This window comes from Macaca nemestrina, chromosome 6 (genome assembly GCF_043159975.1).
Source record: "Macaca nemestrina isolate mMacNem1 chromosome 6, mMacNem.hap1, whole genome shotgun sequence".
NCBI lineage: Eukaryota > Metazoa > Chordata > Mammalia > Primates > Cercopithecidae > Macaca > Macaca nemestrina.
Window position 1 is genome coordinate 50,898,925 of NC_092130.1, and position 15,925 is coordinate 50,914,849.

At 33.7% G+C, this 15,925-nt stretch overlaps 1 protein-coding gene across 2 annotated transcripts in view; it reads right to left on the bottom strand.

The window, feature by feature from the left end:
- LOC105467210 (ADAM metallopeptidase with thrombospondin type 1 motif 19) overlaps window positions 1-15,925 on the bottom strand; it is a 282,043-nt gene that overhangs the window by 212,993 nt on the left and 53,125 nt on the right. For both annotated transcript variants that reach the window (XM_011716699.3, XM_024788331.2), the window contains exon 3: window positions 10,537-10,702. In XM_011716699.3, the coding sequence (XP_011715001.3) occupies window positions 10,537-10,702 (166 nt within the window). The remainder of the gene's footprint in view (window positions 1-10,536; window positions 10,703-15,925) is intronic.

Genomic DNA, 15,925 nt, shown 5'->3' on the forward strand with positions numbered 1-15,925 from the left:
AGCAATAATTGCGAGGCAGTGATCTCAGTGCTGCCCTGTTAGAGCAGAAAGGAAAACCAGATCAAACTCAGATGACACCCATCACAGAGAGAGCATTTAAATCAGCCTTAGCAGGAGGGGAATCAGCAATCCCACTGGTAAGAAACTGAGTGCCTGTAAACCTCGATACTGAAGGCTACAGCACTCTGAGCCTCCAAGAAAATTTGAAAGGCAGTTAGGCTATAAGGACTGCAACTCTTAGGCAAGTCCTAGAAACAGTGCACTAGGAGATACACACAGTATACTGAGACACCAACTGGGATAGCCAAGGAAGTTCTGGCATCACCCCTCCCCTAACCTCAGGCTGCATAGCTGGTGGCTCCAAAGAGACTCCCTCCTTCTGCTTGAGGCGAGAAGAGGGAAATGTGGGGAAGACTTTGTCTTACATCTATGATATGAGCACAGCCACAGCAAGATAGGGCACCAGTTAGAGTTGTGAGGCCTCCATTCCACGTCCTAGCTCCCAAAAGACATTTCTAGACATCCCCTAGGCCAGAAGGGAACCCATTGCCTTGAAGAAAAGAACCTAGTCCTGGCAATATTTTCCACCTGCTAACTGAAAAGCCCTGAATATCCAGCTGTGACACCCAGGTACTACATCGAGGACTTTGGGTGAACCTTTGAGACTTACTGGCTTCAGGTACCAGCAGAGCCACAGAGGGGTAGAACACCAAGTGAACTTCAAATAATTAAGAGGACTCAAGCAGGAATTCTGGAGTTGAAAAATGCAATTTGCATATTGAAGAGTGAATCACAGTCTTTTAACAGCAGAATTGAACAAGCAAAAGAAAGAATTAGTGATCTTGAAGACAGGCTATTTGAAAATACACAGTCAGAGGAGACAAAACAAAAAAGAATAAAAAACAATGAAGCAAACCTACAGGATCTAGAAAATTGCCTCAAAAGGGCAAATCTAAGAGTTATTGACCTTAAAGAAGAGGTAGAAAAAGAGATAGAGGCAGAAAGTTTTTACAAAGAAATAACAGAGAACTTCCCAAACCTAGACAAAGATACCAATATCCAAGTACAAAAAGGTTATAGAACACCAAGCAGATTTAACTCAAAGAAGACTACCTCAAGGCATTTAATAATCAAAATCTCAAATGTTAAGGATGAGGAAAGAATCCTAAAACCAGCAAGAGAAAAGAAACAAAAAACATACAATTGAGTTCCAATACACTGGCAGCAGTGGAAAGCTTACAAGCCAGGAGAGAGTGGTGTGACATGTACAGTGCTGAAGGAAAAATAATTTCCCCTTGATTAGTATATCTGGCAAAAATACCCTTCTAACATGAAGGAAAAATAAAGACCTTCCCACACAAACAAAAACTGAGGGATTTCAGCAATACCAGAACTGTCCTACAAAAAATGCTAAAGGAAGTACTTCATTCAGAAAGAAAAGAACATTAATGAGCAATAAATAATCACCTGAAGGTACAAAACTCACTGGTAATACTAAGTACACAGAAAAACACAGAATATTATAACACTGTTACTGTGGTGTGCAAACTACTTTTATCCTAATTTAAGATACTAAACAATGAAACAATCAAAACTGATAACTATAAAAACTTTTGAAGACATAGTACAATAAGACATAAATATAAACAAAAAAAGGTTAAAAAGTTGGAGTATGAAGTTAAGGCAGAGAGTTTTTGTTGGATTTCTTTATGCTTGTTTATTTATGGAAATACTATTAAGATGTTATCAGATTAAAATAATGGTTTATAAGATAGTATTTGCAACCTCATGGTAATCTCAAACCCAAAAACATATAATGGATACACAGAGAATAAAAAGCAAGAAACTAAGTCATATTATCAGAGAAAATCACCTTTGCTAGAGGAATACAGGAAGAAAAGAAACAAGGAAGATAAGACCACAAAACAACCAGAAAACAAATAGCAAAATGGTAAGAGTAAGTCCTTACTGATCAATAATAACATTAATGTAAATGGACTAAACTATCTAATCAAAAGACATGAAGTGGCTAAACAGATGAAAAACCGAGACCCATTGATCTGTTGCCTACAAGAAACACACTTCACCTATAAAGAGACATATAGACTGAAAATAAAAGATTGGAAAGAGATATTCCATGCCAATAAAAACCAAAAAACAGCAGGAGTTGCTATATTTATATAAGACAAAATAGATTTCCAAACAAAAACTATAAAAGACAAAGAAGGTCACTATATAATGATAAAGGGGTCCATTAAACAAGAGGATATAACAATTTTAAATATATATGTAACCAACACTCATATATATAAAGAAAATATTATCAGAGCTATTGGGAGAGAATAGGCCACAATACAATAATAGCTGGAGACTTCAACACCCCACTTTAAGCACTGGATACATCTTCCAGACAGAAAATCAACCAAGAAATATCAGATTTAATCTGCACTATAGGCCAAATGACTCTAATAAAAATTTACAGAACATTTTAACCAAGAGCTGCAGAATACGCATTCTTTTCCTCAGCATGTGGATCATTCTCAAGGAAAGACCATATGTTACGTCTTTAAAAAAAAGCGTTAAATCATTCCAAAAGCTGAAGTAATATAATATCAAACATCTTCTCTAACCAAAATGGAATAAAACTAGAAATTGATAACAAGATGGAATTTTGGAAATTATGAAAATACATGGAAATTAAACTATGCTTCTCAATGACCAGTGGGTCAATGAAGAAAGTGACAAAGAAATTGGAACATTTCTTTAAACAAAGATGATGAAAACAAAACACATCAAAACCTTTGGGATTCAGCAAAAGCAGTACTCAAGGGGAGGTTTATAACTATAAGTGCCTACATCAAAAAAAAAAAAAAAAAAAAAAGGAAAAATCTCAAAAACCTAACAATGCATCTTAGATAACTAGAATAGCAAGAACAAACCAAATTTAAAACTAGAATAAAAGGAATAATAAAGATCAGAGCAGAAATAAATGAAATTGAAATAAAAAATACAAAAAAAATCAATAAAACAGAAGGGTGTTTTCTTTGTAAAGTTAAACAAAACTGACAAACCCTTAGCCAGACTAAGAATAAAAGAGAGAAAGTCCAAATAAATAAAATCAGAAATGAAAAAGGAGACATTACAACCAATACTGTAGAAATTCAAAGGATCATTAGTAGCTACTATGAGCAACTATATGCCAATACATTGTAAAATATAGAAGAAATGGACAATTTCCTAGATATATACAACCTACCAAGATTGAAACAGGAAGAAATCAAAAATCTGAACAGATAGAAAGTAACAAGATTGAAGCCATAAAAAAATGTCTTCCAGTAAAGTAAAGCCCAGGACCCTATGGCTTCACTGCTGAATTCTATCAAACATTTAAGGAAGAACTAATACCCATCCTGTCAAACTATTCCAAAAAAAGTAAGAGGAGGGAATACTTCCAAAGTCATTTTAGGTAACCTGTATTACCCTGATACAAAAAAACAGAAACCAAACAAACAAATAAGCAGAAAAAAGACATATAAATTGAAAAAAAAATACTACAGGCTAATATCTCTGATGAATACTGATGTAAAAGTCTTCAACAAAATACTAGAAAACTGAATGCAACAATATATTAGAAAGTTTCTTCATCATGACAAATTGGAAAATATCCCTGGGATGCTAGGATGGTTCAACAATTGCAAATCAGTTGACATGATACATCTTATAAACAGAATGAAGGATAAAACCACATGATCATGTCAATTCATGCTGAAAAAGCATTTCATAAAATTCAGCATCCCTTCAGTATAAAAACTCTCAAAAAACTTGAGATAGAAGGAACATACATCAACATAATAAAAATCATATGCCACAGACCCACAGCTAGTATCATACTAAATGAGGAAAAACAGAAAGACTTTTATCTAAAATCTGTAACACAACAAGGATGCCGACTGTCTCCACTGTTATTAAATATATTATTGGAAGTCCTAGCTAGAGCAATCAAATGAGAAAAATACAAAGGGCATCCAAATTGGAAAGGAAGAAGTCAAATTATCCTTGTTTGCTGATGATATAATCCTATATTAGGAAAAACCTAATGACTCCACAAGAAAACTATTAAAACACATAAATTCAGTAAAGTTGCAGAATACAAAATCAACATGCAAAAATCATTGCATTTCTATTTGCCAACAGTGAACAATGTGAAAAAGAAATTTTAAAATGTAGCCCCATTTACAATAGCCACACATAAAATTAAATACCTAGGAAGTAACCAAAGAAGTGAAAGACCTCTATAATGAAAACTATAAAACACTGATGAGGGAAACTGAAGAAGATAACAAAAAGTAGAAAGATATTCCATGTTCATGGGTTGGAAGAATCAATATTGCTAAAATGTCCATGCTACTCAAAGCAATCTACAGATTCAAAAACAGTCCCAAAATTTACACAGAATCACTAAAAGACCCCAAACAGACAGAGCTATCCTTGGCAAAAAGAACAAAACTGGGGGAATCACATTACCTGACTTCAAATTGTACTAAAGAGCTACAGTAACCAAAACAGCATGGTACTAGCATAAAAACAGGCACATATACCAATGGAACATAACAGAGAACCAAGAAACAAATCCACACACCTACAGTGAACTCATTTTTGAAAAAGGTGCCAAGAACATATAATAGGGAAAAGACAGTCTCATCAATAAACGGTGCTGGGAAAACCGAATATCCATTTGCAAAAGAATGAAACTATATCCCTATCTCTCACCATATACAAAAATCAAATCAAAATGGATTAAAGATTTAAATCTAAGACCTCAAACTATGAAACTATTACAAGAAAACTTTGGGGAAAATCTCCAGGACATTGGTCTCAGCAAAGATTTGTTGAGTAATACACCACAAGCACAGGCATCCAAAGCAAAAAATGAACAAATGGGATCATATCAAGTTAAAAAGCTTCTGCAAGGCAAAGGATACAATTAACAAAGTGGAGACAACCCACAGAATGGGAGAAAATATTTGCAAACTATCCATCTGACAAAGGTTTAATAACTAGAATATATAAGTAGCTCAAACAACTCTACAGGAAAAAAACCTCATAATCCAATAAAAAAATGCAAAATATTTGAATAGGCATTTCTCAAAAGAAGACATACAAATGGCAAACAGGCACATGAAAAGGTGCTCAACATCATTGGTCACCAGATAAATGCAAATGAAAACTACAATGAGATATCATCTCGCCTCAGTTAAAATGGCTTTTATTCAGAAGACAGCCAACAAATGCTGGCAAGGATATGGAGAAAAGGGAACCCTTGTACACTGTTAGTGAGAATGTAAATTAGTACAACCACTATGGAGAACAGTTTGAAGGTTCCTCAAACACTAAAAATAGAGCTACCATATTACCCAGCAATCCCACTGCTGGGTATATACCCAAAAGAAAGGAAATCAGTGTATCTAAGAGATATCTGCACTTCTATGTTTGTTGCAGCACCGTTTTTTCAGCAGCTAAGATTTGGGAGCAATCTAAGGGTCCAGCAGCAGATGAACGGATAAAGAAAATGTGGTACTTACACACAATGAAATATTATTCAGCCACAAAATGAATGAGATACAGTCATTTGCAGCAACATGGATGGAACTGGAGATCATTATGTTAAGTGAAAGAAGTCAAGCACAGAAAGACAAACATGGGATGGTCTCACTTATTTGTGGGATCTAAAAATCAAAACAATTAAACTCATGGACATAAACAGTAGAAGGATGGTTAGCATAGGCTAGGAAGGGTAGTGGGGGGTTTGAGGGGAGGTGGGGATAGTTAATGGGTACAAAAAAGTTAGAAAAAATGAGTAAGACCTATTATTTGATAGCACAATAGGGTAACTATAGTCAATAATAACATAATTGTATATTTTTAGATAACTTAAATAATGTAATTGGATTATTTGTATCTAAAAACATAAGTTGTTGAGGGGATGGATACCCCATTTGCCATGATGTGCTTGTTTCACAATGCATACCTATATGAAGACATTTTATGTGCCTGATAAATATATACACCTACTATGTACCCACAACAAATTTTTTTAAATAATAAGAAATGAGGGTACAAATACCTCCTACCTCAAAGGATTATAGAAAACATAACAATAAAATAACACATGTAACATAACTACATGAACTGGCACATGATACATTTTATAGAAGTGTGTGTGTGTGTCTTTTAGAGATGGGATCAGGTCTCACTCTGTCACTCAAGCTGGAGTACAGTGGTGAGATCATGGCTTACTGCAGCCTCAAACTCCTGGGCACAGATGATCCTCCCACCTCAGCCTCCCGAGTAGCTAGGACTACAGGTACACCGCTATGACTGGCTAAACAAATGTTCTTACGATAATTACACAGGAGTGGTAGAAAGAGATGACAGGCAACATATTAGGAGGTAGACAGCATCATGAATAAACTCAATCAGACTTAGAGAAAGAAAAGGCAGAAGGTTAGGTTAGATTAATACTTTTTTTTTTTAAGTTGTTACTTGTGATTTGGTTGGGGGGTTTATTTTTAATTTTCAAGAGACTAGATAAACAGTCAAGGATATCAGAAGAGGCGTTTGGGAGGAGAGTTGATGGGTTCGGCTTTAGATTTATTAAGTCTGAGATGTCTGAGGACATCTGAACAGAAGTTACTATTACATATATATATATATATATATATATATGTGGAAGTCAGGAGAAAGATTGAAATGGAGACACTCTGGAATTAATCAATGTAAAGCTGAACCCACATTGGCTTCGGATTATATCACCCTGGGAAAGTAGGTGGAATAAGAAGTAGAAAAAAAAAAAAGGAAGTCCTGACAAATGCCTGTATTCAGGGGTAAACAAAAAAAGAAGACATTCCCATAGAAGGACAGAGAAGGAGATGCAAGAAATGTAAAAGGAGGATAGTTTATAAAATGAAGGGGATAGTTTATAAAATGAGAGGCTTTTTATCTGTACCAAGAGTGGTAGATAGATCAGGTAAGACAGAGTTAGAAAAGTATATTTCCCTCAGTGTCCCAGCTGGTGACAGCTGTGATGGCCCCAATCTGTCAGTTTCCTTTGTCCTTATTTTCATTTAAACAGGCTACCTGGAAAATTCTAGGTTTCTAAAAAATCTCAACTTCACAGTAGACTCTGCCATATAAGTTATCCATTGTCTGTGAAAAACATGCATATTGAAGTAATCTTTTTATTAAGTTGCTCCCTTTGATGTTTTTATTACATACAACTATGCAGAGCTCATTCTTCATCTCCTAAATCTTTAGACCATGTTGTATCCAAATGCATGTATAAAAACAACACAGTTGATACTATACACTTGCAGTCAGAGATGAAATGTAGAATTATTCACCAGTGTTCAGTGTGTGCTCTCTATAATGCCCACCACAGATTGACAATAATCTCCACAATACTTATGGATGGAGTATGGGAACTAGTTCAGTAGTGGCCTGGTTAAGTCAGCTGTAAGAATGGAGATAGATGATCTCTACATCCTGCCTAAACTTTGTCTTCAACTCTGTAAATCTCTTCTTTTTTCCTACTGAGTCTTAGACATACTCATGTGTTTATACTAAAATGTTAATACAAACTGATAGTGTCACTTGAAGATAACGTCCTTACCAGGGCACACAAGTCCCTTCAGTTTCTAGTCCACGACTACTTTTCCAGGGCTGTGTCTTATCAAGTACAGAAACTTGGTTTCCGCTCCCTTGATGCCTTCTCATGCCTTTATACTTTTTCAGGTGCTGTTCCTTCTGCCTGAAATGTTCTTGCCTCATTAACATGTAACAACATGCACTAAAAACTTCATGTTTCTCATGTTTAATACATAATGTCACTTAATTCTGAGGACAGTCTTCAGGTTCAAGTATCACTATCCCCATTTTCTATATGGTAAGTGGACCTTTTGAGAGATAAAGTAAGCTTCCTAAGATCACACAGAGAGAAGTAGCATATACAAGCAGTCTGATTCCAAAGTCCACTATCTCAGCCTGGACTCTGTTCCCTTTTCTTCCTCTAGTCTTAGTAAGTTTTACTTGATCTTTGAGACTCAACTGTCCATTTTCAGGAGCTTGGGATCTTGTGTGCTAAGTCTATTTTAGTTCTTATCACACTATGGTGTAATTACTGATTTACCAGTTTGTTAAAATAATATATTGTTCACCTCTTGAGAATAGAAACTGTCATTTATCTCCACATTCATGTAAGGTGACACATTCATGTAAGGTTGTGCTTACATTACAAACAAAAAATCTAAGTTTCAAAAGTTATGGTAATTGCTCAAGATTACCTAGGCTGGAGTGAGACTAAAGCTGGACCTTGAACCTGAGGCCTCTGACTCTCAAACTCATGTGCTTTCCCTTCCTTTACATTATGTTCTAGTACAATAACACAACAAAGTCATTTTAAAACAGGAAAATCCCTGTTTGGAAAAAAATATTCATGTAAGTAATACATATAAACATAAGCTACCTAAAACTTTGGAAACATTAAGAGAGTGCAAAGACCAAGTTGAAGAAAAGCAAACTTAATAATTTCATTTTCCAGAGGCAAATACTGCAACATTATCAAAATTTGGACCATGTTATTAATTTGTTAATATATCAGCCTGAAATAAGAAGAGAAGGGCTACAATTGGACATGTCAGTACCAGTAAATAAATATTTTATTCCACGGATTGCTAATTTTAAAATGATTTTTAAAATTCTGAACCTTCAAAAAGCATCTGAAAATAGGTAAGCTCAGTAAATCATTTAGCTGATGATAGCTTAACACTCCTTACATGCAAGTTCTTGCCCCAAGTAGGTCAACATTTACATGTAACAATCATGCCTACAAAAATATATATATATCAGAAACTTTATGCACAACATTTGCCAAATATGAACTGTGTTTATGCTTTATTAACCTACTATAATTCAGAATTTTCTCGAAACCTTTCCTCTATACATAATGGCATACAAAGCCTGCTTTGTGTCATCAGAGTACATGAGTAATTAGAACAGCTGGAACTTAACAATTATTCAAAAGTTACACAATGCAGATTTTCAGTATAACTCATACAAAACAATCTCCTTAAATGGACTAAATCCAAACTATTGCTGTCGTTTTTATCATTTCCCAATACAGAAGCTTTTCTTTTGCTTGTTCATAATGCTACACCTTTTGTTCAGCAGACTTTATCTTCTTTACATCTACAGTGTTTGTAATAGAGAAGAGGGATATGTCTTATTTAAACTGGCTTGATTGTGGACATGGAATACTGTGACGTGGAGACAGACTCAACTGCTTTTGATGATGATTCCTGTACAAAATGACATCATGAGTTTTTACAAAAGAAAACGGAAGTAACAGATCAATTTGAGATAAAAATATATTCTAAATAGAAATATAGTATTTTTCTGAATCTGAACACCCTAGGCAATTGATGATATAGACATCCTATGGTCTCTAAAATTTGACTTATTGTCACCATGCACGTATCTAATCTAGCCTCAAATAGCATAATCAATTTTAGAATTGATATCTCAATACAAGCTACATTGGCACTTAAAATCTGCAAGTCAAATTTTAAAGTCCTTACACTGAAAAATTTTCAATAAATTCATATTTCCTCAGATTCTAACTGGAAATATTTCTTAAATCAGTAAATACCCTGAGATGTCTGGATTCCATGTCTAAAGATTTTTCCTAGGAAAACTTTTAATTTTTTTCTGAATATTAGCTATGACTTTCAGATCCTACTTATGTAACAGAAATCATTCATTTTCTTCACCATACTTGCAAACACCACAGATCTCTGCCTAAGGGAAGTAAGAAAGTACATGAAACAGTCACCCTCATTTTGTTCCTGTAAAGAACTGGCAGACAAAAAGAGCCGAGGATTTGATGGTTGGGAATGTTTATGAGCCTCTGAAAAGTTCCAGACTTAAGGGATTTGAATACTGAGAACAAAATTCAAACGTATAAATCTTTACTCTTCTTCCTATTCTGAAGCTAATTTTAACCTCCAAAATGATGTTAAATGGGAAAAAGAAAATAAAGAAAAAGAAAGAAAGAGAAGATGAGGATGCTTCTAGTCCAAGTAAAGAGATGTCTATGATGCTTTCATAGAGGTGGACTAAAATAAGGCTATGAGCTCACAGTATTCAGTTTCAGGGTATCTGGAATTATCTGTGTCATTTCTATTCCAGTAAAGTGAACAGTATCCCATGAGGAACACTTTACAATTCAAGAAAAGTATAGGATATGTTATATGATAATCTCTAAAGTCCTTTTGAGTTTCTACTTTTTGATGTTAAAATGTAGTGCTTCATAAAAAACTAAAAGATAATCCTACAATTGATACATTTAATTGTTACTAACCAAAAGATTCTACATTAAAAATAAATAAGTAAAGCTAGTAAATAGATGAGAGAGATTTTTTTTTAAAAGTAGTCATCTCACATTGAATGTTTACTTAAACTCTTTCAGGAGAAGGCATTTACCTGAAATGATACCACAGTAATGACTGTGAAGAGCTGACTTCTCTGTGACTTTTTCCTCCATGGACCTTTTCTGCCTATATACACGGTGTGGGTGACCTGTTATGGCCATTGTATCATTGAGTGGCTCAATAAATATGAAGTCCTCCTTGAGCTGTATAAATCCCATCTGGAATATATAACACAAAAAGATATGTAAGAAATACCATTTGAAAAAATACTTTTAGATTCTTCCACTCATACATTGTTTTTGTTAACAAACATGCATACAGTCTTCTAGTGAAACTAACTTAGCAACCCCACTAGTAAGGTAACTATCTTCCCATTTTATTACTTCATCGTTATGTACTTTATTGCACTAACATAAACTTCATTTAGTTAGTCTTAGCCTGTGTGGGTGGGAGGCTAGACGCCAGCAACAGATGCACAGTAAAAATTTTGGAATGTTAAAGGTTCACTTTGGGAGACCCATGGGGTCACTTAAATGTACAGCACGTACAGAAAGAGCAATACAGTTTTTAATTGCATACATGACACAGTCCAACTTTTTGACAGTCATTATTTAATATAGTAATTCATATAACATGTTAAGACAAATGCAAGAGACAAATGCAAGAGGCATCAAAATTAATATATAAAATATTATTAAAGTCTTCTACTATATATTTTAAAAGCCCTTGAAGAATAAGAGAAAAATGAAGCATTACTTATATAAACAAGTTTCATTTCACATAGTGACATGTTTTAAAAGTCATTCAATTGTGAGACAGAGGGTTAAAACTGTAAAATACAGTTATGATCAATAAAAAGTACTTATAACAAGTAGGTATACTTGTAATATTTTGAGGCTAAGCCTAGTCATTTCTTCCTTTCCTTTTTTAGAATATAAATTTACATTATAACTGGGAAAGTGTTCCACATGAAAGAACATGCTATGACTTGATCTTTTCCATTTTTAATATTTAACTCTGTATAATTAATATAGATATATATTTATAGATAGCATACATTCAACTATATTCTCTTTAGCAAATAGTTTTGAGTAAATCATATACTAAAACCTGTATTACCAATCTGCTAACATCAAAGTTCTTAATTCTGTTTTGAATGATCAATGTCAATTTTATGTATATTTCATTTCAATTTGACCCACATATAAGTCGCACAATAATAATATAATTATTTTCTAAAGTGGAAATTAAAAAAATACATATACCCTGAAAGAAATGCATGTTTTCTTTGGAAGTACAGAAGAAAGTTTTAAAAATGTGTTTGAATTATTAGAGTATTGCATCTTCCATTGCTAATATTCTACTTCATTTCATTCTGTACCAAATAAAGTAAACCAAGAGTAAATCTTAAAATCCTAATCAATCTCATTTTATTGAATGAGTTTTATCACTAAAAATTATCAAGAACGAGAATAAGCAATTTTATCACCTTGATCTGTCCCCCTCCTCTCTCTCCTTTTCTCTCTCTCCCTCTCCCCCTCTATTTGTTTCCCTACGTCTCAATCTCTCTCTCTTTCTCTCTCTCTCTCTCGCTCTTGCTCTTGCTCTCGCACACACACACACACGTACACAGGCACACAAATATATTCGGGGGTAGGGGATAATGAAGAAAGATTTACTCTAATGAACCTTTAAAAATATTAGGCATATATGTGGGCCAAATATTTGTATAATTTTAATATGCCTTCAAATACCTTCAAATAAGTTCTTTCATTTTCCATACATATTTTACTTCTCTCAATCTGAAACCAGCTTGTATTTTAAGGTAATTACATCAAATCCAGCAGTTTTTCCCTTGAGCTTAATTTAATGAGAAACAAGAAAATATTAAAGATAAAATTATTAAATAATAGCAATTTTATCACCTTGATCTGTCCCCCCTCCTCTCTCTTTCTCTCTCTCTGTCTCCCTCTATTGGTTTCCCTATGTCTCACTCTCTCTCTCTTTCTCTCTCTCTCTCTCACACACACACACACACACACACACACACACACACACACACACAAATATATTCGGGGGTAGGGGATTATGAAGAAAGATTTACTCTAATGAACCTTCAAGAATATTGGGCATATATGTGGGCCAAATATTTGTATAATTTTAATATGCCTTCAAATACCTTCAAATAAGTTCTTTCATTTTCCATACATATTTTACTTCTCTCAATCTGAAACTAGCTTGAATTTTAAGGCAATGACATCAAATCCAGTAGTTTTCCCTTGAGCTTAATTTAATGAGAAACAAGAAAATACTAAAGATAAAATTATTAAATAATAGCCATTAAAGATGTAGTAAGTACATCTACACATAAATTAAGAATAGGTGGTGGTGTGTTACACATTATTGACCTAGGCTAAAAATAAAGAAATATGTTATTCTTGTCTTATGGATTAGTGTAATTCTGAGAGTTACTAAGTTTTCAAGGTCACTCATAAAATTGACAGTGAGGCTGATAATTAAAATAATAATTATGATACTCAGCACAGCTCAGGCAAACATGCTCAGTTTCTGAAAATCATAAATTTGTGATTCAATACATCCTTTCAACCAGGTTATAAACATGGTTAGATTTATAACAATAAACCTTATAAAATTTAATTGCATACTATCACATAAAATTTAATGACTCCAAGAACAGATTCTGAACTGGGTTCATAACTTACTGCTAGCTGTGTAACTACAAGAAACTAACAAGTTAGAAGGAACAGAAAGCAATGCTCTTATCATGGGTAATGCTCTGATAATGGGTAACCAGTCAATAAATGTTTGCTGTTATTTTAATTTTAGTAATAAGGACAATCATAATAAATATAAGCACCCAAACATTTGAGTATAAGCTGAAAAACAGAGTACAAAGGATCTAACTTTATTAATTTTTGTATCCCTGTTAGCATGTAAATTACTGTCTGAAATAAATTATATTGTTGTTTTGTTAGGATTTGGAAGCTTCTTCATTACAAAACATTTTCTGTTGTATTAGAATTTTATCTACAGACACTTTTAAAAACAAGAAAGCTACTTTTAAAAAGGAAAAAAACAAGTTGGAATACTTATAAGTGGTGACTCATTCATTCAATACATGTTTATAGTCTGACCACTGTGTTCCAACTCAGTTCACTCTAGGGCATATTTAGCACCAAGAGTCACACCATGAACTTTCTATCTGGGCCTAGAATACTATCCTATGTCACACAAAGTGCCCTAGCATGAATATGTGTCATTCAAGATACTGGTTCATATTAAAGCAGAATTATAGAAAATCTTGAGGTTTTCTGTGTCCCTGCAAAGGGCTCACTTTTTCCATTAATAAAATAAACTGTTTTATCTGCACTGTGATTTTACAAGCTATGAAAGAACATGAACCCGTATTAACCTTTCTGCACAAGTGCCCTTGTGCTGGGCAATCCACAATTAGGCAGCCTTTGCTTTAGTGCAAATATTGTCCTCTGAATTTCAGCAGGAAATAAAATATTGTGTGAATGAATATGGCACAATGCATTATCTAAAATAAACGCCTAGTATATGTGTTTTTCACATTTTCCTTTTTAAATTTTTCGAAAACATTTTAACTCGAGTCATTTCATGTAAATATCTGGATGTAAAATTAAGTTTAACAGTTGTTTTCTAATTTATTTCTGTCTTCATAGGCATTTTCTCATATGATTACATCTGTTGTTTTGTCATTTAGTGTTATCTGAGTTCTCAATTTAGTAAGAATTTCCGTAGTTTGCAATTTAGCATTGCTTTTGTGAAAATAAGCTACCAGTCATTTCTTTTCTTACTGGTTGAAATTTCTTTTTCTCCATTTATGTGGCTCTGTGCTTTTTAAAATAACCATTAACTTTTATCTCCATGTAGATGTGCTGACACTACCACCAACTTCTAATCAAAACATAAAATTCGATTTGGACCATGTACAGGAATGTTCATATATTGTTACTTTACCTCATTATTTATAAATGGTTCATTTATTCAAATTCAAGTTAACTATGGGCTATTAAATAAACAGATCCTAAAGCATATAAGATCTAACTAAAGAGTTAGAAGGAACAGAAAGAAATCTGATACTCTCCATTCTTTTCCCCACTCCTACTGGGATGACTATTTCACTTCAACTATCTCACTTCCAAATCACTGACATAACCGAAGTACTACCACAATTATCTGAAGTTTTCTCTTCATTCTTCCATGCTTCTTTCTTGCAATTTTCTTCATGTTCCATAACCTCTGATTTTTAGCTAAAGTTTCAGTGAACTGGCTTAAGGTATTTTTTGAGGGTGAGTTGAACAAATACATATTGAGCATTCATTAGATACTTAACATTGCAAGAGTCATGATAAAATCCTATTTTTAAAAAAATATGATCCAGCAATTCCACTTCTGGGTATATATTCAAAGGAAATGAAATCAGTATGTCAAAGAGAGATCTGCACCCTCATGTTTATTGCACCACTATTAACAATAGTCAAGATGTGGAATCAACCTAAGTGTCCATTAACAGATGAATGGATTAAAAAATGGTGTGTGTGTGTGTGTAGACGGAATACTACTCAGACTTAAAGAAAATCCTGTCATTTGTGACAACATGGATGAATGTGAAGGGCATTATATTAAGTAGAATAAGCCAACTACAGAAACAAATACTGCACTATCTCACTTACATGTAAAATCTAAAAAAGTCAGACTGACAGAAGCAGAGAGTAGAATGGTAGTCAGCAGAAGGAGAGAAAGGGAGTTTGGGAAGATGTTGGTCAAAGGATCCAAAATTTCAGTTAGACAAGAGGAATAAGTTCAAGAGACTTACTGCACAACATGGTGATTGTAATTAAAAACAATGCATTATATATTTGAAAATTGTCAAGAGAGTAGTTTTTAAATGTGGTCATCACAAAAACCTGATAAGTATGTGAGATAACAGACACATTAATTGATTTAATCTTTGCACAGTGTATGCATATATCAAAACATTTTGCACACCAAAAATATGTGCATTTGTGATGTATTTGTAATTTTTGTCATTTAAAATAATTTAAAAATATATAGCCTATCATAATAACTAGATGTCCTAAGTGCTGATGGACATGTGAAAGGTGATAGATCATTATAAATTCAGGATCTGAGAAAGGTACCCAGGGACAGCAGGATTTGCATAAGACAAGTGCAAGGATGCTCCTTATAGAGGAGGCATTATGAGTGGGGGCAAAGAGGATGGAGAGTCTAGGCAACAGTTGGAAGATGTCTGGTTTGAGCAGAGAAATGGGAAAATATAGTTGGAAAATAAAATAAACTCATATAATTGAAAAAAAAATATGACAATGTTCTTGATGGGACAATGAAAGCCAATGTCTTGAATATCAAATATCTTAGGATGTAAGTCTATT